The sequence below is a fragment of the Protopterus annectens genome, chromosome 7.part0 (genome assembly GCF_019279795.1).
Source record: "Protopterus annectens isolate FY-2018-M chromosome 7.part0, PAN1.0, whole genome shotgun sequence".
NCBI classification, from domain to species: Eukaryota; Metazoa; Chordata; order Ceratodontiformes; family Protopteridae; genus Protopterus; species Protopterus annectens.
In genome coordinates this window covers 710719012-710744391 of record NC_056739.1, presented here as the reverse complement: position 1 = coordinate 710744391, position 25380 = coordinate 710719012, and the positions used below count along the sequence as shown (strand labels likewise).

Here is a 25380-nt window from a genome sequence, read left to right as displayed (position 1 = left end):
ACTCTGCTGGCCCACGTGGATTTGAAAAGACAAATCTAGGACAGATCTCCACGAGTGCTTTTTTGGTACCAAAAAGATTTTGAGTAAAATCCTTTGCCTTTGTGTACTACAGGAACTGGTTCTAAGAACCTTCCTTCTATCATGTAATGGAGCACTGGAGGCAACATCTCTGTCTGGTACAGTTGGTATAGGGGAATTCCACTGAAAGGGGAGGATTTTCTATCCACTGCCATGTGTATCCTCTATGAATTATTGTCAGAACCCATTTGTCTGAGACTGCTTGGGGCTATGCTGCAGAGTTGAGAGACAACCTGTGAGAAGGAGGAGGAGAAGGAAGGGCAGGACAGGTTTAGGGGTACTCTGTAACTCTTTATAGTTATTACTTTGTAGGGGGGTTGATGTGTTTTTCGGAAAGGGGACACATCTTGTTTGGTTTCGAAGAATTAGCCTCCTGCCATTTCCTTTTGGATCCCTGACTTTTGTTTGGCTCGGTTTTTATTTATTTTGCCACTTGAAGGAAGATGCCTTGTCTGGAGGGTACCTGGGTCTACGAAACATTCTAGATACCCCATGCATTAATTTGCCTCTATCATCCTATTGTTTGTAAATCTGTGTAACATACAGCCCAAATACCAATTCAGAACTTAAAGGTGCATTCAAAATTTCGCCTTTTAAATAGGAGAAGTTTTGATCACGTAACCAAGCATACATTTCTCAAGACTGTATCTTCATATTCAAGCACACCTCTCAAAGCATGTCTCAACCTCTCAAAGCATGAATCAAAACCTGAGTCAAATTAGAAACAATTTCATTTGTATAGGACTTTTGCTCTGCAGGTAAAGATGTAGCAAAATCATGGAAACTGCATGCACATTAAAAAAAATTCCACAGATAGCCTTGATATTTTAACATTCTAAAGGATAGATTACTAGAAAGACATGTCCTATTGCCCTGAAGATCTAAACATTTCCCTCTTTATTGGGGGAGAGGGGGTGCCGGATTAGATGACACAAAGGAGACTTCAGCTGAGTAAGTAGTCAGATGAGAAAAGGGACCTGTTTTATCCTAGGAGACCCTATATTTTCTCTGAGCCTTTTTAGGGACTTTTGGAAAACATACTTGTGTCCTGCAGGCAGCTTTATAAACATCTTCCAAGCCTGGTGGTGGTGGTGGTGGGGGGAATCACAGAGCTGGGCATCTCGTCCTCAGTAAGGTCATATATCCTGCCTAGCTCTGGGGAAGTTCCCGACTGTTCCTAAGCAAAAAGATCACTAGATCCAGCAATCATTGGAGTTAAAGTGAACACTTGTTTGGGCTTAAACTTAGGTTCCCCTTTTGAAATATCAGACTGACTGGACTCAGTGTCAACTTGGAAATCACTAACTTCCTCATCATTCTCACACACAAAAGAATGGTCTTCAGCCAAACTATCACTAGAGCCATGTATGGGAACACAACCACCAAAATCAGCTATTTATGCAACACTCAAATTGTAAACAGCTATAGTCTGATTATCAGCTGTATGATGTCTGGCAAGGAGTCTCTTACTACTACTCCTGCAGCTTAAGGGTTTGGTTCTCCCACATGTGCCAGATGGAAAAGGCCCGAAGGATGTCTAAACCCAACTCCATTGTGTCAGAAAAAAGCTACATTAGAGGGAAATGGGGCAAAAAGGTAAGTGGCCTGCAGACTGAGCTTTGGCCCAGACAGAATCACCAGGCCAAGGCATACATTTCTTTGTTTTTCTTTTTAGGTGCAACCAGATCTGATTGGGGGTGTACCTCAGTTAGGATCCATCAAGTCAGTGGAGAGAACACCAGCCAGAATAATAATCTGACAGTACTGGATAATGTATCACAATAAGCACTTACAGTTTAACTGTCCTATTATAACAAAACTTTTTGAAATGTATTCAGAGTTCTTTTATAACTGACAGAAGTTAAAGAATTTCTAATACACAAAGTCCAAACAGCAAAACAACCAATGTTAAAAAATTACTTCCACGCACTTTAACTACATTAAACTGCCATAAAATAACATTTAATAACAATTTAAACTACATTTTCTACTCTACGAGTAAAATCTCCAGTGTATAGTGAAATAACTTCATTTGCTTTAAAATTGCGATGTGATGTTTAAAACGCACAGAATATAACCATACATATAGTAAATAATGTATAAATGGTTGCAGCCAAATACCGAAGCAGCTATGGCAGAATGCTCACAGTCTCAAACCAAGCCCAGTTATAAATCCACAGAGTGTTCACAGTTTCAGGCCAAGTCAAGTTATAAATGGTCTGATGAAGCAAACAGAAGTTTGTGAAAGCACTTACCTGTTGTAATTTACTTTCAATAAAGGGATTTTTATCTGGAAATAAGATGTGTGGATTTAAAACTTGACTTGGCCTGAGACTGTGAACATTCTGTGAATGTATAACTTGGCTTGGTTTGAGACTGCGAGCATTCTGCCATAGCTGCATAGATATTTGGCTGCATTCATTCCTTTTTTGTATCACTGAGTGGCAAATGGGACCTTGAGGTTTGTTTTTTTCTTACAATGTACAAATGGTGAAAAAACTCATGTTCTGCCCAAGACAGTCCTAGAATTACAGTACACACTGACAAAACTAAAATATTAAAATAAATAAATAAAAATAGAAAGATAATAATCTAATAATAAAATGAAAGGGATCCCCAAATGGGGCTCATCTGAGCAGTAAGCTGGAAAAAAAATCAGCACTGGATCCTGTTAATACACAGAGGGCCTTCTTCTTTGGATGGCAGAAGAAGACTGAATTTCCACTTCCTGTGACAAATAAGGCTTCCTTCTCAGGATATGCTCAGCTAATCAGCTGCCACAGAAAGACAGAGGGAGAGAAATCTGAGCTTCTGAAAGATGGCCATTAGTGGGTTACCTTGGCAGATAACAGGCAATGCTACAGAGGTAGTGGGAATGACAAACATCCACAGCTGTTGCCAGTTTTATATCATTGTTTTATTACAGGTAGCCTATGATACACACTTTCTAAGGATTAAAGTCCAAAACCTAAAAGGTATGGAGGAAAATGAAAAGGCACAGAAAGAGACAAAGAAATGTATAAACACCTTAACTTTACCTTGTGTGCCAATGTAAGCATTTTTCTGTTTGTAACCATCCATAAAACTTGCATTAATGTAGTCACTTCTCTGTAACAAAAACACAGACATATTGCCTAAATTAATTAAATTAGTAAATATGTAATGTCTCTGCAAAATATAATCATATAATAGTGACATTTCTATATTCTTTGGTTCTAAAGCACTTTTAGCAGCTAAAAAAATAACGCCAATATAAAATTTAACTGCTTGCTCCTTCACTACAACCTGAATGTCGCAGAATTTAACCCCTTATAGTTTAACATCTATGTAGTTGTGTTTGCCACTGCAGTGATAGTTTATACTACATATATTTAATCTTGCTGAAAAATCTCTGGCAAAATATTTGTCAGAATACTCTTTTCTAAGCAATATTTTTCACAGTAATACAATATCAACAAGACAACATTCAGAAAGATGGTTTTGAATGTATAAAATAAACCTTCAGCCTGCTCTAAAAATTCTATCCACAGCACATCTAAAATGGGTATAAAAATATACATACACACAGGTATGTGTGTGTGTCTGTGAGCATATCATAGGAATTTATCTCAGTTCCACAAAAGAAACCTTTACAAGAAAGTACATAATTGAAGACGTATCAATGGTACGTTACACACTTTGAAATCTTTTGCCGAAACATTTAGATTTCCACTTTGACAAGTCTCCTTAGAACAAAAAGCACATAATCTATACGTCTCTCTCTCAGATCAAAATGTGCTCACAATACTGGCACCAAAATACTGACAGTTCATTATGCTGACACACAAAAAGTGAAAGCATGCAAAATGCAGACAAAACTCACATTAAACTTAGAGCAGATGATAGTCAAATACTCTACTAGTTTACACTAACAATAAGTAAGAATTATTTAGCGGGACTGACAAAGATTAAAGAATGGGGGAATCTCACAGAACAAGAAGAGGAGCAATTGAAGAATGCTAAACATAGAAATAAGATATAAACTCGATAATATACACAAATTTATAAAGACTGCTGTTAAGCAACTTTTTTTGATAATAACTCCACAGCACAAAAATTTTTAGCACAATGACTCAGGCAACAGAAAGCAGAAAGGGTTGTCACCGGATTATGTAGCTTATAACAAGAAAGATAACCCTGTAGAGGTATTACTTATTTATTGACAATTGTTAACCGGGTTAGTCCAGCTGAGCCAGAGGCCCATTTTCAGTGGAGACCTGAGGAGAAAAGCTCCAGACATAAGTACAAGTAATTATGATATTTACAAAATATTAAAGTAAGGTCATAGAAGTATAGTAGAAGTCAAAACGTTGTGCACATCAGTACAATGTGTAGGTAAAATAATAATTAACAAGTACAATTTCAAAATTTAAGAACAACAGTTTATTGCAAAGGCCAAATACCAATTAAAAGGTTTAGAGAATATTGCACAGTGGAGAACAACATGAATACAGTTTGCTAGAGCGAGTACAAGAAGGAAAAAGAGTTGGTAGGGAAAAGCAGTCAAGATGAGGAAGTAGTTCAAGTCAGGGTACTAGAAATATTTTGGAAATTTTATGAAAATCTGTATAAAGCAGAGAAATATGGAAATCAAGAAAAGGTACAAATGGAAATGTTTATGGAAGAATTAAATACGCCAAGGCTAGAGGAATATGAGGGTCAATTACTGACAGGATAGGAGATGAATTAAAAGTGGTGATGTATTACCAATCTACAGGAAAGTCCCCAGGAATAGATGGTATTCCATATGTGGAGGTGTGAAAGCTAGGAGGGAGAAACTAATAAAGAACTGGAAGGTTTTAACAGTATTTTAAGAGGATGAGAAGCACCAACAGCCTGGAAGAAAGCGGTGGTGGCTGTGATGCATAAAGAGGGTAAAGACCCCATAGATCCAGCTTCATATAGGCCAATTTCAATTCTAAACCATCATTTTAGAGTACAGCAACAATATAGATAATAACAGCAGCAACAACCATGCAGTTCTTCCCAAACGAAAACAGCTCAGTTCAAATAAAGCAATGCATATAATATCCAAAAGAATCAGGTTTAATAAGTGCACACAGTAGGTAAGCGCTTTCACAATACAGCTTCTTCAGACCATTAAAATGTGCAATTAATTAGTCAGCCTTTATATACTCTATATTAATTAACTCTGACATCATAATTACAACTCACAATTTAAAGTGACCAACCTAACATTTACCATAAAAGACTCTAACAAATACTATAAAAAACTCCATATAAATATCACAACAGAAAATAATGACATTATATATAAATATAAATAAGTCATTTATATGGACATAAAAGTACCATAGAAGCTAAACATTATCTACTATGACAGGAAATTTTTTCAGCGACAGGGTGGATGTCGCTGAAAAAAATTCCTGTCATAGTAGATAATGTTTAGCTTCTATGATACTTTTATATCCATACAAAATGACTTATTTATATTTATATATTTATACTTTTATAGTAATGTCATTATTTTCTGTTGTGATATTTATATGGAGTTTTTAATAGTATTTGTTGGAGTATAATGTCTGCAACTAAAATTATATTAGTATAGTTTGTTTTCATTTATATAAATGTATGACTGCCTATGGCATACGTGATAATTGAATAAAGATGTTTCTATTTAAAAAAAAAAAAGTGTTACTACTCAAAACTAAGAGCCTAAACAAAAAACACCACACCCTTCAAACCCTCCTCACTCTGGAGAATGTAGACATCTATACCATGACCAAGACTTGGTTTAAAGCTATAGAAAGTACTCCAGCAGTGCAAGGCTACAGTGTCTTTCACATATTTGGACTATCAACAGCACAAACTGGGGCCAAAGGTGGAAGTATCTTGACCAACAAACCTACAACAAACAAACAACAACAAACCTACCTTCAAGGCTAACCGAAGAGGATGATACCATGGAAGTTATCCACATGTACGTCACCATAAATAAGGTCCCTCACCATGTCATGGCCAACTACAGGTCACCATCTATGGCCCTAGAGTCCCATGACTGTTACTTAAATCTACTAGAGGTATGCAACATCCAACCACCCTATTTATAGATGACTTTAACTACCCCTCTATAGACTGGGAAACATACACTGCCTCAAACCCACAGGCACAATACTTCCTGGACTTTATTAGCACACACACCCTGGAACAGATGGTGTATGCTCCAACCACAGAATCAAGCATACTGGATCTGGTACTCACTAACATGAGACAGCACTGCACCCCTCCCATCACGTCCTCGCTAGTGAGGTCAAATCACAAAGCTGTCTCCTTTGAAGTAAAAATCAACCCAGAAAAAATAGCCAAACCAGTAACAGTTCAGAACTACTCTAAGGCAAACTACATCCTACTAAGTGACAGTTTGTCAAAATTCAAGGCTCCCCCTACCCCTGAGACCACAGCTACCTCTACAGAATTATTCACAGAGTCCCTATACAAACATGAATGGCCACATACAGGCTGCCCTACCTTTCAGTAATAAACCCAAAGCAAACCCCATTGGTGGTATACTCGGCTAAACAGGGCATATACTAAAAGAAGAACTGGGCTGAATTGGTGGTGAACAGTACTACCTGCTCAGATCAAGGTGACATAGCAAATCTACTAGGTGATAAATTTAATTCAAACTTCACCGCCCCCCCACTCTCCCCCAGCTGCACCAGGTGAAAGACCTTCCAACATACTTCCCCCAACTATTAGCAGGGACCATGTGCTGGCAGCACTTGCTAAAGTCAAGAACACTGCTTCTACAGGTCCTGACAACATCCTCGATTGCCTCCTTAATAGTCCAAAATACATCCTATAATGACTACTTGAGGCACACATCAACTACTGCCTTGAAACAGGTTATGTTCTATGTGAATGGAGGACCACAGCAGTCAGTCCCTCTATTAGGGCGGACTGTCAACCGACCTGGGAAACTAAAGAACTATCAGTCTAACAAGCCTAATATGCAAAGCCATTGAACAAATTATCATGGAAATGATAAATAAGGATATTGGCAACCCACCCCAGTATGGCTTTAAGGAAAATTCATGCCACCTTAACCTGGTTAGCTTCTTTGACAGGGTCACCAAGGCAATGGATTAGGGTAAAACAGTGCATACTGCTTATCTTGACCTGGCCAAGGCATCTGGTACAATACCTTACTCAGGAATTATTTAAAGCTTTCTAAGCTAGGCATTAATTTCTACATAACTTACTGTAGTGCTATCCGGCTCACAGACAGGACCCAAGAAGTCAGGATCAGTGAGATTACCACCATCAAAAGACTGGTCACTGGCTGAGTACCCCAGAGCTCTATACTAAGTCTGCCCCTGTTTGACATCTACTTCTTGAAGTCGAGACTAATGTTCAAGGCCTCTGGTTCGCCAAGTTTGCAGATGACTGTGAATTCATTGCTATTACAGATTCTCCTCAAGACGCCAACATCTTGCAAGAGGGTTTAACATAGACAAATAACTGGTGCCAAAGCCATGGCCTAAAACTCAGTGCTAAAAAATGCATTATAATGTTTCCATTGATAAAACACCCCTAACAGTCAACCCAATAATAAGGGATTTGGGAACATATGTAGACAGCAATCTGGCCTTTCACCAATACATAGCTAAGATAATAATAAAATCGTTCAATGTTTCCCAGCTTATAGGTAACGGTATGCCATCCAGGTCCAAGGAAGTTACAGTGCCAGTCTACTTGGCCCTTAGTTGAGCTATCATTGAATACAATGCCCGCTTTGACAAGTATCTAAACAGATACTTGCAACAGTTGAATGCCCACAAAAGTTTCTCACCTGCAGAATTCAGGGCAAGAATACCTTGTTCTACACTGATCACCTAAAGGCTCTGTAACTATATTCAGTCTCCTACAAGATGCTGAGAGGGGGATCTTTGTCTGGCTTAAAGGGTTTCCTCAGACCCAACCCCGATAGCTTTGTTGCACATGCAAAACAAATAGCACCAGAAACACCATACCCAGGGATCTGAACTTCACTTGTGACATCAACTGAACATGCTGGAGAGACAGATGTGTGTCTCAAAGGGCCCCCGCACTATGGTATGGGCTCCCCATCCACGTAAAACAGAGTTCATCCCTGACACTATTCAAACAAAACCTTGACAATTGGATGGGAAATCAAAAAATTACCCAAGTCTGACCCCAAAGTCCCTTATGGACAGAGGCCATCCATAAGAAAAAGATTACACTAACACCCCCTCACACACAAATCCTTAGCTACCTCCCTATTAACATGCCTCCCATATGATTCTTGGGACTCAAATGGTTTGGTGTGCAGTTAAGCAAGGGGCCTAGTAACAGCCTATGAACTTATGAGGCTCAACAATTAATAACTAAGACAGGGACAGATGAAGTAACAATGGTGAGATATAATCAATCAACAAGGTAGTCTCCAGGAACAGATGGTATACCTCTGAAGTTTGGTAGCTGAAAGGGAGGAAAGTGATAATGATCTGGAAGGTTCTGTATAACAGTATTTTAAAAGGTTAGGGAGAACAAGCAGCTTGGAAGAAAGCTGTAGTGGCTGTATTACCCAAAGGGGGCAAGAGCCTTCAGACCCTGTTTTACATAGGCCAATTTCAAAATCTGAAACTTGATTATAAAGTGTTTATGTCTGTGGATTAGTGTGGTTTTATAAAGGGAAGGCACACATCTGACAACATTAACAGAACAAGAATCCAAACAGAAGCAGAATGTAAGATGACGCCACTATTATAAGTGGGTCTTAATGCAAAGAAATCATTCAATCCAGACAGCTGGGATTTTAAATATAGCAATGGAAGTATTTTCATTCCCTGATACAATAATATGGTTATTTAGGATGCTACATGATATGTCGGAGACTAGAATTAAGCTTCTGACAAGCTGTGTTGAAAAAGAGGAACCTAGCAAGGGTGTCCTCTTCCTCCTTTATCTCCTTTATTTGCTTTACATTTAGAATCACTGGCAAAGATAATAAGGGGGACTCTCAAATTCAAGCATTTAATTGGGAATGTACTTGAGAAAAGTTAGCCTTACTCGAAAATGACATTATTTTGTACTTGATACATCCAGAAACATTTTGTGAGTTTTTTTTCTTTTTTTTTTTTAGGATACAATTTAGGATAAAAAATAAATGAAGATTAAACAAAGGTTATGCTGGTAAACTATGAACTGGTTCAGTAATACCGATATTTATAGGGACGTGACAAGATGAAATATTTAGATGTATGGACTGAAAAGGAGTATGGCAACAAAGGTTGTGTGGGAAGAGACTAAAAAGATAATACAAACACCGATAAGTTGGAATCTCTTGACTATGGATATGGACAGTAAGGTACAAGCAGTGAAACTGTTTCTAGTCTGTTTAGTATTACATATATAGAAAAGACTTTTTTTTCAATCAAAGAAAAAGTTGTGGACCATAGTTAATATAGAATTGAAGGAATTTATTTGGGAGAGAAAGTGTGCAAGAGTTAAGTGGGATAAGTTAAGTCTCCCCACAGAACAAGACGGTTTAAGATCGCAAGATTTAAAATTCCACTTTAGAGCTACTCATTTAAGTCTCGTATGTAGAAGATTAGAAATCAAAGTGTAAAGAAATTACGTTCAAACATGAGAGGAGTTCACAAAATAAGGAGACAGTAGGACTTTGGATGCAGATCCTTAAGAAGACTAAACTACACACAATATTATATTTATAAAGCAACAGAAAATGTCTTAAGAACTAAGCCAGCATAGGAATGGAGAAAGATTTTACCAACAGGGATGACTGCAAGTAGGAGCATGGAGAACAGGCAAGAGGGGGCTATAAGTTACTGAAGAAAATTAGTAAAGAAGCCAGGGTATTGGAAGTAAATAACAAGGAAAGGAAATGTAATAAGAGTGGGTTGAGGACAAGCAGAATTTTGAACTGTGAGTTTGAGACTGCCTTCCTATTAGGGACTGATAAGACTGTAGGCAAAAAGAAACGTTTACGGAAGTGTTAAGTGAAAAAACTGCATTAATGAGTATTTAGTCAAATCTACAGTTGTGCAAGAAAACTTACCATAACAGTACATGTTTGAATGATCACTGCTGCAGTAGCTTAGCTATACTGGTTATCATTAACCCCTTCTCTTTTTCACATTTTCTATATTAGGACAGGTATCATGTCAGCTATCGCCATCTCTGTTCAATGCCGCACTCCTGCATTCTTTGACGCTCATGCCTATCGCAGGTCTTCCATCTCTTTGCTGTACACCCTTGTTTCCTCTTGCCTTCTTACTGTCTGTCCCAAATCTTGTTCACCAGATTGTCTTCTGCTTTTCCGCACATGTGCCCAAATCACTGTAATCTGTTCTCTTTGGCTTCTGCTCTTATGTCCTCATTTCTTCATCTGTCCCACAGTGTACATCCTACTACCTATCTCAGACACTTCATCTCCATCACCTCTAGCTTCCTCAACTGATTTGCCTTTTCCTGCCCAGGTTTCTGTACCATACAGTAGTATTGATCACACCACTGTTTTGCACACTTTACTTTTCAGCTTCTTTGGCCTTCTTCTGTCAAATACTACCCCTGAAACTCTGTGCCAGGTGGCTGAAGCTCCTCCGATTCTAGCTTTGACCTCCTCGTTCAGATTTCCCTTCTCCTTAACCACCCATCCCAAATATTTGAAGCTGTTGACCTGTTTCACTATATTCCCTTCTATCTCAATTCTTAGCTTCTCCTGATTTCCCCAAGTTGGTGCTTTAACAGCTGTCTTATCTGTACTCAGTTTCTCCCCATGTGCATTCAGTTTTGCATTCCCTTCCCTTATCCTTTGCTGAAATTCTTCTTCAGAGTCTACCTGTAATGTCATATTGTCTGTATACAGCAACTTTGTTGATCTGTCCCCTACAACCTGTTTGCTAATGTAGTCCACCACCAGTATGAACAGCAGTAGCCTCAGAGCTGAACCCTGGTGCACACCCACCCTCAATGGGAACTCCTCTGTGAGACTGAACACTGTTCATACTTGAGTCATTGGGCTCTTACACATAGCTTGCACTAATTCTACCAATGTTTCTGACACTTTGAACCACCACAAGACTGGCCAAATCAGCTTTCTTGGGACCTTGTCATATGCTTTCTCCAAGCCTAGGAATGTCCAGATGGACTCTTTCCTCATCTTTAGCCTCTTCTCCACTATTTCATTGCAAACATTGTGTCAGTTGTGCTGCATCCTGATCTGAATCTGAACTGCTCATCTCCCATCTTATTTTCTACTACTCTGTGTATTTGTTTAACTCACCCTATCCGGAATTTTCATGCAATGTGACAGGAGTTTGATACATCTGTACTGCCCACAGTTGTGAATGTTCCCTTTGTTCTTGAGCACTGGCACTAGTATGCTTATTCCTCCAGTTATCTAGGATATGCCTTTCTCTCCACACTGCTATGAGTACCCTCAGGAGCCCTTTCTCCTCTGTCTCACCCATCTTTATCATATCTGCTGTGACCACATCTGATCCTGCTGCCTTTCCTGACTTAATTTTCCTTAGTGGTGTTCTTACTTTTTCTATGGTGGGCTTCTCCTCTTCTCTCATTGTAGGCTGTGTCTAGGGCAGTACATCTTGTTATCTTTTTCATGCAAAAGCTGTTGGAAGAACTCCATCCATCTACCTTTTATGTCCTGTGGACTGATGAGCAGGTTGCTGCTGGCATACCTTATGATGGGTGGCATACCTTATGAAGGGTGTCCGATTATTTATTTATTTTATTTTAACATTATTTTACCAGGATAAATCCAACTGGACACAAAGTGCCCATTTTCAGTGGAGTCCTGGGGAGAAAAGCTCCAAGGAAGTTAACAGAGTACATACATGGTTTAGATAACAATAAAAAACTGGTATGCAAGGTAAGAGAAACAAAGTAGTACAAAAACAACTTTGTAAAACAATAAGATACTCAAACAATAAGATTATCATCTTTATCCTTCTGTCTTTGCCTTGCAACTTGATATATTTTCTTTCTGCTACCTACTGATTTACTTTCCAGAAGCTGGTAGAGTGCCCATGATGCCTTGTTCTTTGCTACTACAACTCTTTTCGTAGCTTCTTTTTTAGCCAACCCATATTCTTTATTAGCGTGGTATGTCTTTTTCTATCTCTCACTTTTTCCTGCACTCCTCCTTTCTTTTGATGGCTTCCTGGACTTCTGCATTCCACCACTAGCTTTCCTTATGTACCTTATCTCCATACCTGGCTCTGCTGCATATCTGCTCTATATTCCTCACACATGCTGTTTTGAGGTACTGCCATTCTTCTTCTTGAGGTTACAGCCTTGAGTAATTCCTTGAACTATTGTGCTTTCTCTTCAGTCAACTTCTAGGTCTTTAGCATTGTTACTGTGACCACACAGCATTCTCTTACCATTGCTTGCAGCCAACTGTGGTAACTATTGTGCTTTCTCTTCAGTCAACTTCTAGGTCTTCAGCACTGAACTGTGACCTTACAGCCTTCTCTTAACATTGCTTGCAGCCGATTGTGGTAACCAGCGGTTTATGCTGTGAGCTGACTGTTTCACTGGGGATGACTTTGCAATGTCTGATTCTATCCCAGTGCCCTTTCCTCACTAAGAAGAAGTCTACCAGAGTTGCATGTTGGCCACTCTTGCATGTGGTCTTGTAACTGTCTCTCTTTCTGAACCATGTGTTGGCTATTATCAAGCCATTTACTAGACGAAAGTCTAGAATGGCCTCTCCTTTATTCTTCTTACCCCACCCATGTGGACCGAGGCAGCCCTCGTATCCTGTTCAGTCTGTCCAGAAATGTGCATTCAAGTCACCCATTATCAACATCAATTCATGTTGCCCTGCTTTATCTGGTAGGTCCTGCAACTGCTGTCTTATGTACTTTTCTCTTCACTATCACAACCCTGCTGTGGGGCATAGACTGAGATAATGAATAATGCACTGTCATTAGGCTGGAATCTGACTGCCATGAGTCTGTCACTAACTATGATTACATCCCTCAATGTCTTCTGAAACCTCTCCCTCACCAAAATTCCCACACCATTTCTAGCCTGCCTCCTCCTGAGTAGTAGACTCTGGATCCCAAACCAAGTGTCTTTGCTGCACTGTTCTTCCACCTTGTCTCCTGGATACACGGGATGACCAGCCTCTTCTTTACCATCATGTTATCCACTTTCAAGCTGTGTCCTGTCAGTGAACCTACATTGAGTGTAGCAATTCTTAGTTCACATTAAGCAGGTTCATTGGTTTTATGTCCAACACATACAACAGAGGTATCCCAGGTAACCCAAGCTGGACAAACGGATGCTGGACGGCAAGTAGCTTACTGACCAAGGGATGTTGGTCTTTATGGCAGGCACAAAGTGACCAATGGTGACACATACACCCCTCCCACCATTAGCATGGCTTTCTGGTGTTGGTTAGCGTAGGCTGCGTCTTCAACCCACTTACCATTGGCAAATACCCATGCCCATTTGGCGACAGTCAACATAACCTAGAGCCATCATTTTTACACCATCAAGTGGCTAGCCCTCCCACAGCACACAGTTTGTGATCCATTTTCTCCTATCATAAGGATAAGGTGTACCATGGTAGATGCCCAAAGCAGTTGGTTTATACAACTCTTCCCTCTGTAGAGTCTATGCTGCTGCTTTCTTTGGGAAGTATGAAATGGAAACACTCAGAATGTTTTTTGAAGGTGGAAGAAACCCCACAGAGATATAGGGAGAACATGTAAACTCAAAACAGGCACTGGCTGGAAGTCCGGATCGAACCTTGTACCTTGTTCATGAGAGGCAAAGACCTTAACCATTACAGCAATTAGTCTCTGTTGGATTAAAAGAAGCTAAATTATTTAAAGCAGCTTTTTCCTCACAAGAAGAAGGTGCAGACAAAATATTCCTCATACTTTCATAATTAGTCAGAACAAGCTTTAACATAGGTGCATAGGTAGGTACTAGGCTACTGGCTCTAGGGCCTATATAAGCCTAGCCAAAAAGGTGCCCTGGCTTTCGTCACCCAAGAAAATTATTTTCCTGTGCCCTGTCGATCAGAGCCACAGAAGTGATCCCCAGGATGAATTTCCTATCCCCCATCCAATCATCAAGATTTTTCTTGAAGAGTGCTAATGAGGAGCTTTGTTTGATATAGATAGGTAGTTTGCTCCAAAGTATGGGAAGTCTCTGGGACAGGAATCTATCCCTCCAGCATGTTCTGTTTATTGTGGTGACAAGGTTTAGGCCCCTAGAGCTGTAGCTTGGAGGGATTGGGATTTCTTTAAGTGGAGCATGTCCAACAGCTAAGAAATGCATAATTGTACTCTTTAGGTAGTCAAACATCCAGGCTAATTACTATTTTGAAAATACATCTCTAAGAGTCGACCCAGTAGTCAGCGATCTGGGTATGCATGCAGACAACAGGCTTATCTTCGACCGCCACATGGCCAGAGTGGTGAGGAAATCCTTTTATGTTGTACAGCTTATAACTAGGGGCATGACATCTAGGTCCAAAGAGGTCATTATCCGCATTTATCAGACCAATCATAGAGTACAATTCTCCCTTCGGTATGTACCTGACCAAGCATATGTAGCAACTAAAATGACCTCGGAGGTTCCTTACAAAAAGAATACAAGCCATAACAAACCTGCCTTATGCAGAACACCCTAAAGTCCTTTCCCTCTACTCAGTCTCCTATAGATTGCTGAGGGCTACTCTATGCCTGCCTAACAAGGCATCCACATACCCTACATTTATGAATCTCCTGCATATTCGTATACTAGGTCTAAGGATCTGAATTTTGTCTGTGATTTAAACAGAACTTGATGGAGAGACATATGTGTGTTCCAGAGACTTCCCATCATTATGATGCTAAGTTCTTCCATTACCCAATTTAAGCGCAACTTCAACCAGTGGATGGGGAATAAGAAATTTACACCAGGCCTGGCACTTATGCCCCTTACGGACAGAGGTAGCTTATAAATGCATGGCCCTCAATGTCCAAATAAAACTTGGCTAGGCTTAGAAAGGCCTCCAGGGTCATTAGCTTCTATGAATCTATATGAGCCTGACAATTCAAAATTCTGAAAATAAAACTTGCAGAAGTACACTTTTGCTTTTCCCAAACTTATCAATAATCTCCAATCTTTACCAGAAAGAGCAGGATTGGAATTAACTAAGTGTTTATCCGCAGTGGGATGAACTAAAGCTATAGCTGCTGGGCAAGGGTTTGGGAATACTATACAAAATTTAAAAGACTGAAGAACATTATACATTCTTATCTGCCTTTTTAGGAGCAGCTGGCTGACTATCATGAAAGTTGCAGACAGAAACACACACAATCCAATAGCGCAGACAGAACAGGAGGAATGGGTGTAGACTCTGGAAATTCCTTCAGTAACAACTTATAGTATTTTCTGAGGGACTGAGAAACCCCAGTGTCCTCCCACTGAAAATGCTGGCAAATTCTTGCAATAGTCTTACAGCAACAGAAAGAAATTTCCACAAGGAGAATGAGAAAAGTACAGTTTTGTACCTACCATAAATGTAGATGTCCGATAGGTATGCATCTGTAGTCATCACATATGGGTTGTCCGGCCTCAGGCAGCCCTTCGGTCGGCCGGATTCCAAAGTCTGGGTCTGGCCTCGGCTGATGTCGCACTTTCCCCGACGTCAGAGCGTCTGGGGTATAAAAGCAACAGCCGAAGCCATTTTCCTCAGTTTTTCTTGCCCCAGATGCCAGGTGCCCTCTAAGGAAGGCTAAAATTTGGAGATATGCATTGCAAAAACAAATCCAAACATGCACAGTACTATAAAAACAAATACACCATAATAGATCCCCCCAGCTAGCTATAAGAGGGGTAAGTACCCAAGAAGTATACCACAGAGGGGAAGGAGGGAGGATAAACCTGACTGCAGATGCATACCTATCGGACATCTACATTTATGGTAGGTACAAAACTGTACTATGTCCTTCAAGGATGCATCTGCAGTCATCACATATGGGTAGAATACCATAGCCAATCTGGGGGTGGAGGTACTAAGTAAAGGATGGTGTAGCTAAGATACCCTGCAGGACTGCCGCAGCAAAGCCTGCTCTGGATCTGGAGTATAAAGGTAAATTGTAATGCTTGGCAAATGTATGCACGGAGCTCCATGTAGCAGCTTCTAAAATGTCCTTGGTAGCCACCCTCTAAGGAAGGCTGTGGTGGTGGCTGTGGCTCTCGTGGAATGAGGTCTAATGTCAGCTGGCACAGTTTTTCCATGAAAGGAGTAACAAAAACGAATGCAATTTCCTATCCATTTTGAAATTGTCTGCTTGGAAATTGCTTTTCCTTGTGCCCCAGCAGCATATGCTACAAACAGCTGGTCGGTCTTTCTGTAACTTTTAGTTCTGTCCAAGTAGTAGCGCAACTGTCTGTGTATGTCCAGGGTGTGCAGAAGTTTCTCCCCTTTATTTTGTGGTTGTGGGAAGAATGTAGGCAAGTGAATAGCTTGGTTCAAAGATACCCTGGATACCACCTTTGGCATAAATGTAGGATTGGTTCTCAATGAAACTCTGTCCTGATGAAAGATAAGAAATGGCTGTACTGCCATTAGAGCTTGTAACTCAGATACTCTTCTTGCTGAGGTTATGGCCAGAAGGAAGGCAGTTTTCCAAGACAGAAACTGTAGATCTGCAGATGCTGCTGGTTCAAAGGGAGAAAGTGTTAGTTTTTCCAACACGAAGTTAAGGTCCCAAGTAGGTAGAGGTGGTTTCCTTGGAGGATTGATGTTTTTGATTCCTCTTAGAAACTGTCTCAGGAGAGGATGAGAGAAGACAGGTGGATTAACATTGTATTCTGCTGAAATTGCTGAGGCATGTATCTTAATGGAAGAGTAAGACAGGCCGTTGTGGAATAATTCTGCCAAATATTCCAGTATATGTGCCATGTTCATCACTGTCACATCTAGGTCCTTTGTTGTGTTCCAAGTGTGAAATCTTTTTCATTTTGCTGAATATGCCTTCCTTGTGGAAGGCCGTCGAGCTTCCATAATAATATCCTTCACTCTCTGGGATAGCTTATCCTGAGGAGGAGTCATGGTATTTTCCAGGCAGTTAGCTGCAAGGTTTTCAGGTTGGAATGCAGAGTCTTAAAATTGTGCTGCGTCAGTAGAAGTGGCCATAGGGGGAGAGGCCACGGTTTTGTCTGTGACATGCTCTTTAACAGTGGGTACCAGTGCTGTCTTGGCCAGTTTGGAGCTATCAGGATCACTCTGGGCTGCTCTGTCCTGATCTTCAGTAAGACCTTGGTCATTAATGGGAGAGGTGGAAAAGCATACATTGTTAGAGCTTTCCAGCTGAAAGAAAGAGCGTCCACTTTCCATGCTTGTGGGTGGTATGTCCTTGAGCAGAATTTCTTCAGTTGATGATTGTGGGGGGAGGCGAACAGATCTATTTCCGGCCTTCCCCATGATTGTGTTATGAGTAAGAAGATGTCTGGGTGCAGCATCCATTCGTGTGCATCCATGGTATTTCTGCTTAAGCTGTCTGCCAGTATATTGTCTTTCCCTGGCACGAACTGGGACTGCAGCTGTATATTGAATTTCAAGGAAAGTTCCCATAGATTCATTGCCAGTCTGCAAAGAGGGTAGGAATGGGTGTCTCTTTGCTTGTTTATGTACCACATAACTGTGGTGTTGTCTGTCCTTATGAGTAGGTGGCCTTGATGAAGAAAAAGCTTGAAGGCCTCGATTGCTTGTATCACTGCCAGCATTTCCTTTTGGTTTATGTGCATGCGCAGCTCTCTCTGTGACCATAGCCCTTGGATACATCTGCCCTCCATGTGTGCTCCCCAACCTTGGTCTGAAGCGTCCGTAGTGATGGTTTGGTTGGCTCTTGGCTTGCTGAAGGGCAACCCGCTGTTCGACTGGCAGGCTTGAGCCCACCACAGAAATTCCTTTTGGAGGCATGGAATGAGTGGGATCAAGGTTTCTAAGCTGTGACTGTGCTGAGTCCATAAACTCCTTAGGTACCATTGTAATTTTCTCATATGCAGCCTTGCTTGTGGATCAGAAGAATGCAAGATGCCATGTAACCCAGGGCCTGCAGGATTTTCCTTGCAGTCAGCTGAGTTTGTCTTGTCAGATTCTTGAAGTAATCCGGTAGTTGTTTTTGTTTTTCTTCTGTGAGAAAGGCCATTTGGGTGGTTGTGTCTAGATCCGCACCCAGAAAAGTTATTCTTTGGGATGGAACAAGTCTTGATTTGTGGATGTTGACTGTATATCCCAAGGCCTGTAGTAGGTGGATGGCATAATCCAAGTCCTTTAACAAAGTTTGCTTGCTGTCCGCTTGTATAAGGCAGTCGTCCAGATATGGGTAAATTTGAATCCCTGAAGTCTGCAGTGTGCAATTACTGATGCCAGGCATTTCGTGAATACTCTGGGCGCAGTAGATAAGCCAAAGGGCAATGCTGAGAATTGATAATGCTCTGACCCTACAAGAAATCTGAGGTGTCTTCTGCAACTTTGTCTGATAGGGACATGCAGGTATGCCTCCTTGAGGTCTAGAGTCACCAGCCAAGACCCCTTGCCCAGCATGGGAAGGAGTTGCTGTAGAGTCAGCATTTTGAATTTTGGCACAATGAGGTAAGTATTCAGTGCGGACAAGTCGAGAATAGGCCTCCGTTGATTTTCTTTTCTTGGAACAAGGAATAATCTGGAGTAAAATCCTTGGCCTTGTTCTGAAAGAGGTACCTTTTCTATAGCTTTCATTTGTGTTAAGTTGGAAATTTGTTTCAAAGCCTCTGCCCTCTGATTTGGTGGCAGGTCTGGCATGCCTTTTCTTTTTGGAAATGTGTGGAAATGGAACCTGTATCCTTTGTCTGTTATTTGCAGTGTCCATGTGTCCCTTGTAATGCTGTGCCAATTTTTTGAAAATAAAGAAAGCTTTCCGCCCAAAGGTGCTTCTAAGTGAGCCCTGGTCGGCGGAGTCAAAACAAAGTCATTGAGTCTGTCCTGGTGTAGCAGTTGTAGTTCCTGCACTACCTCTCTGGTTGGGAGGCTGCCACTGACGGCCTCTGTAGGAGCCTCTAGCTTGCCCTCTACCTCTGGCACGCCTATTCCTGCCTCTCTGAGATCTGTCTGAGTCCGGAAAGGACCAATTCTTAATAGGCCAATTTCTGCTGAATCTTGGTGGTTGGACTTGCAGAAAGTCTTTGACTGTTTGCACAGATTTTGCCTTTTCTTCAAACTTCTTTAAGACCTCTTGAGCCGTGGAACCAAATAGTTTTTGCTTTTCCATAGGAGCATCCAAAAACTTAGCTTTAACATGGTCTGGCAGAGATTGTTCCTTCAGCCAGGCATGCCTACGTATGACTGCACCTGTCATAGCTGACCTACATGAAGCTTCCAATGCATCATAACCACACTGCAAGAAATGGTTACTAACCTGCTGGGAGTTATGTACCAGATCCTGAAGGGATTTGCGATCAAGGGGTTCAGAAGAAGACATTTTCTTATGCAATTCATCTAACAAATACTCTTGGTACTGTATCATATGAAATTGACAATTTAATGCCCTCATGGAAAGAGTTGCAGAAGTATACACTTTCTTACCCCATCTCTCTAAAGCTCTGGACTCCCTTTCAGAGGGTAGAGGATTCCAAGCAGTGGCAGCTGCAACCCCTTTTGGGCCCTGGGAAATAGTTTCTGGATCAGCAGAGTGGGCCTTGTACAGGTGTAGATGTGAGTCCGGGACCCTGTAGTACCTATCAGGTTTGGCAGGAGCCGGAGGGAGAGAGTCAGGGGCTGTACTAGCATCAGAGTACACATCATCAATAACATTCAAAACAGGAGGTATAGCTAAAGGCCTATGCTGAGGTAAATGTAAAAGGTCCTTAATCTCTTTCTAGAATCAGAGAATTCCTGACCCTGCCATTGAAAATGTTCTCTCATAGAGTGTAATGTCTCTCCAAAGGAAAACTCTTCAGGAGGGGAGGCCGAGGGAATAGATTCTTCAGCATCAGAATCCTCGTAGGCCGAATAAGCCTCCTCCTGGTGGTCTGACAGAGTACAGCCATCAGTGGACTCATCTGAGGAGTGGGGGTCAGAGGGCTCAACCCTGGGCCTTTTGTCTGGAGGTGGTTGAGAGCCCCTGTCCGGATGAGGTTGAAAACCTCTAATTAAGGAGATAAGATCCTCTGCTAAGCTAAGAATCTGTGAGCCAGTAGAAGGTCTCTGAGAGGTAACATTGGGAGGCAAAGCTTTAATACGTTTAGCAGCTTTAGCCCTAGAGAAAGCCTTAATGGACATGGATGCAGGAGGTCTGGCTGCACCACGTGCAGGAGTAGACTTGTCTAAAGGAATGGTGTCAGAAGGTTCCTGGACACCAGTTTCAGAAGGTAATTCAATGACCGACTCGGCCAGGGCCTCCGGGGCCGAGGTGGTCGGTTGTGCGGTTTCGGTAATCGGAAGTACCAAGGACTCGGTTTCAGCCGAGACCGAGACACTCGCGGTAGGCCTGACCGTGGTTTCAGCCGAAACTGCGGCCCGCGTGTGTCGGTCCTTGTCCTTCCGTTTCTTAACTAAATGTGAAGTCGGAGTCTCCGACGGCATTTTGTAAGCAAAACTAGCCCCAAAGAATTCCTCTGCAAACTCCGACCGACGTCTAAGAGTTCGTCAGTTGAAGGAAGCACAGGCTGAACAGGCCGAGACGTCGTGGTCTGGGCCTAGGCAGGGGAGGCAGTAAGAGTGGAAATCCTTATGAGGTATTTGTTTCCCACAAGTTAAACAATTACTAACTTTATCTGACATCGGCTGAGGTAAGAAAGAGTCCCCAACGGGGTACTTAGCTTTTTCGAAGTCTTCGGTAGCTGAATCACAGGAGCTGGCCGACCGGCACTTGCGAACTGCTTCTGCTTCGGGCACCACGCGGCAAGAAAGACTGAGGAAAATGGCGTTGGCTGATGCTTTTATACCCCAGACGCTCTGAGGTCGGCTAAAGTGCGACATCAGCCAAGGCCAGACCCAGACTTTGGAATCCGGCCGACCGAAGGGCTGCCTGAGGCAGGACAACCCATATGTGATGACTGCAGATGCATCCTTGAAGGACATCTGTGCTCTCCTCTGAATCTCAATCAGAAATCTGAGGAGAAAACCCTGTATCTGTCCTTTCATCTTCCTTTTCAGATTCAAAATTTTGACTCTCTTCAGGGAAAGAGGTACCCTCTTTCTTTTACTTGAAACTACAACACACAAAGGACCAATAGCCTGAATGACACCCTGAGCCAGATGCAGTAAACTACTCCTGCCTAAGGAAGTATGAGGAGAAGTAGATACATGCTCAGTTTTCTGTTTCTTTTTGACAGGAAAAATGTTGCCAACGGTGTTACTAATGGCAGCAACAGCTTCCCCACAGATGGGCACAGCATTCCGACACACAGGGAAGCCTTCCCTGTTCCTTCACCCAGGACCAACAAGAGCAGTCCACCAACAACCACAGAGAACATGGCTAACCCCCGGTCCATAGTGGAGGTAGGCACTACACCTGAGTCATCCAGGGCAAAAGATAAGTGGTCTGAGGTACAATAAATTCCCAACCAGCTGTGGTGGCAGAATATTTGCTTAACTTTTTCTTTTTGATGCTGGATGAAGGACCAACAGTAGAACTGATAGTTTGTTCCATGGTCAAGCCAAAAATGCTGCCTCTTTCCCAGGGAAGACGAGCAGCAAATGCTGGTAAAAACTGGAAGACTTCAAAAGTCACTTTTCACAGAAAGACACACTGAAAACTACTTTAAAACACTTTGCCAACCCTCAAAAAATAAAATAAACATGATGTCTACACAGAAAAAATAGTTTTCAGTTACTTTACACAACTTTTAAACTGACAGGATAAAAGAGTGCTCCATTTAAAAGTATGATACAGTCTTATGAGTCTATTAAAACAAAAAAAAACTCCAAGTTTTAAAATATGTTTTCTGAAAAGAAAGTGATAAAACACAAACAATATTTAGAAAATGGAAGTTTTTCCCTCCAGAGGGAACTTATCTGCCGAGCAACTGAACAGCACTAAGTTGACCATCGATCTTCGAAGGAGTGTTGTCTTCGACGGCAGTAAAGTTCTGAAGGGTTTGACACCCAAACTTGTCTTTTAGTTAGCTCACCTCGAGCTGTCTGACAGTTTGGGTGCATGGAAGGTCCCTGAAGCTTTAGATGCTGGTCACCTGTTGCATCCTTGGCAGGATATAACCCATTTAGGTAAGACTACTGCAGCAGTGATCAATAAAATAAACATTAGAAGTTGGCTGTTAAAAAGGGGATAGGCTACACAAAGTAATGCATGACAACTATAGGAAACAGTCAGAAGAGGTTAGAAAGTACTGGTAAGTGAGAATGGAAAAGCAATATACAGCAGAACAGAGTATGTTTGTATATGTTGGGGGGGGGGGGCAACAATATAGCTCCCAAGTATGCAACAAAGTCTGGAAGGTTTAGGGTTTTTGCATAGATGTGTTTGCATAGGTATTTTTATATCCCTTATAAACCAGAGAATTTTTTCATTAGGTAAACGGCAAATGCTGAAAGTGTGATGAGAAGGAGAGGAATACCTGGCAGCATGTTTCTGGGGAATGTAACAAACTGCCAGATTTCAAAAATTCCTTGTAAGGTACTTTGTCAGAAAAGTTGTGTGTGTGTGTGTGTGTGTGGGGGGGGGGGCTGGAGGTATTGTGGATCTATATTCGGAAAATTTGCCCTTTCCTCACTGTAGTGCTGTCTCGGAGTTGGTATATATAATTAGCGGGGAGTGTGGGGGGCTGGGCCGATCTTCACTGTACCGCAATCTCACTATTATCAGTTCATTGAACTGCATTTCCGATGTACATGCAGTTTGCGGAATTAACTTTTCGATTAGATAATATAGACTCAATTATTGTAACTAAAGAAATAATTTTTTTGAGTTGGGATATAAAAATGAATTGCCTAGACACAATAAGGCCTTTAATGCTACTGTCTGCCAAAAAAGCAATTTCTAGCAAATGGAAATCAAAATCTAAACCGACTGTAACTGATGTACTGACTGTTGGAAAGGATAAAAAATAACTGGAGGTAATTGAAAGAACTGAATGGAATTTGTGGGATAATACATGCAGAATAATGTTCAGGAGTGGGACTTGCATTTCAGGGAAGATGAGACTTCAAAAAGAAAACTTGTGTATAACACGTGAAAATTAAAAATGTTTTCAATTTCTTATTTTAAACTTTTTTTTTTAATTAATCTATGTGTACCCAAGTTGTTAGTCAATATGTGACTTCCTTTCTGTTCTAGCAAATTGCTCAAACTCAAAAACAATCCCCAAAACAGTCCCCCCCCCCTTCTTGTATAGAAAAAATGAAAGAGAGAGAATTCAGTAGGCTGGATATGTAAATACTACAGAGTATAAAGACTGAGCTTGATATTTCCATCAGGTGAAGTCAGTTAAACCCAGTGGTTAGAAAGCCTATTGGAGTTTTATAGTGAGAAAGGTCAAAGAAGAAAAAGCAGCCTTACAGGTAGGTAACTAGGCTATTAGCCCTAGGGTCTGTATAAGCCTAGCCAAAAAGTACCCTGGCTTTCGCCACCCAAGAAAATTATTTTCCTGTGCCCCTGTCGAGCAGAGCCACAGAAGTGATCCCCGGGGTGAATTTCCTATCTCCCATCAATCATCAAGATTTTTCTTGAAGCGTGCTAATGAGGAGCTTTGTTTGATATAGACAAGTAGTTTGTTCCAGAGTCTGGGAAGTCTCTGGGACAGGAATCTATCCCTCCGGCATGTTCTGTTTATTGTGCTGACAAGGTTTCGGTCCCTAGAGCGTGTAGCTCAGAGGGTTGGGATTTCTTTAAGCGGAGCATGTCCAACAGCTCTGGGTTTGACAAAGCTTTGTTTGTTAGGCAGAGATATACAATGAAGTATATCACTTCATATATTCGCTGAGTAGGCGATATACAATGGAGTAAAGCTGGAGTTTTTTGAGACGGTCTGCATAGGGCATCTGTTTGAGGCCGGTAATCCTCTTTGTGAGGTATTTCTGTGGCCTTTCTAGTTGTTGTAGATGTCTTCTGAGGTACATACCAAAAGGGGCGTTTTACTCTATAACAGGTCTAATGAGTAACAAGTAGAGGGAAACAATGACCTCTTTTTTCCTGGATGAGAAACCTTTTGTGATGTGGTGTGCCACGTAGAAGGATTTCCTAACTACTGTGGCGATGTGATTATCAAAGGAGAGACTACTGTCCACCTGTGTCCCAAGGTCTCTTATCACACTTTCGGTTTTAAGTAGATTACCACCTATGTGGTAGTTCACGGGTACAGAGTTTTTACCAAAAGGGATGACAGTGCACTTTTTGGCATTGAGCTTGAGGCCATGGCTTTGACACCAGACATCTGTCTCAGTGAGGCCCTTTTGTAGGATGTCCACATCGTTAGGATTCTTACCAGAAATCTGGGGTGGTATAGTAGAACATTTAACAGTTTGTCAAACAGGACTGCAGAAAATCTTGTTAGGGACAGTGGATTAAAACTATTCTCTTACATTTTCTTAACTGATTAAAATACCAAACCCACTGGCAAAAAAAGGGAAAACGTGGGGAGGACTCAAACATTTCTGACATGAAATGTGAGCCATCCTTAACAATCAGGTATCCAACCACATAATTACATCTGAATGACTGCTTGGCTGTTCACATATTCACCCCAGCTTGACTGACGCAGCCCTCCTCAAGAGAAAGAGAGAGAGAGAGATGTGTGTGTGTGTGTGTGTGTGTGTGTGTGTGTGTGTGTGTGTGTGTGTGTGTGTATACACGGTAGGGGGGTAATGGCAAGGCGTAAATGTTCGCAAGACTCAATTGCCTTGACTTTCCTATGAAACTTTACAAACAACAAGTGATAAAGATCTGTCTACAGTCCTTCATAATTTTACCTTGTTCTTGTAAGACTAGGAACATCTAGGCCAAACAAAAAGTCCTTGCTTAAAGGAGAGTCAAAATGTTTTGCCTTAACATCCACTAAGAGGGGCTGAGAACATAACCATCCTTACCTCCTGACCACAGAACCTGAACCTGCTGCTCTGGAGGGGGCTTCTACTGCATCACACCTGTATTTTATACTAGGCAGCACTTGGGAAGCCTGAGCCACCATAGATAAGGACACTTGTTTACTGCCTTGTTCTCCTGAGGGGAGGACAATGTTTTACTTAAATTCCCGAGAACAGACAAGTATTTAGTCATTTTGTATGAT

General features: G+C 41.4%; 1 protein-coding gene across 2 annotated transcripts in view; it reads right to left on the bottom strand.

The window, feature by feature from the left end:
• The window catches only part of PTPN9 (protein tyrosine phosphatase non-receptor type 9), a 2029980-nt gene that overhangs the window by 408830 nt on the left and 1595770 nt on the right, over nucleotides 1-25380 (bottom strand). For both annotated transcript variants that reach the window (XM_044077235.1, XM_044077236.1), the window contains exon 9: nucleotides 3117-3186. In XM_044077235.1, coding sequence (XP_043933170.1) covers nucleotides 3117-3186 — 70 coding nt within the window. The remainder of the gene's footprint in view (nucleotides 1-3116; nucleotides 3187-25380) is intronic.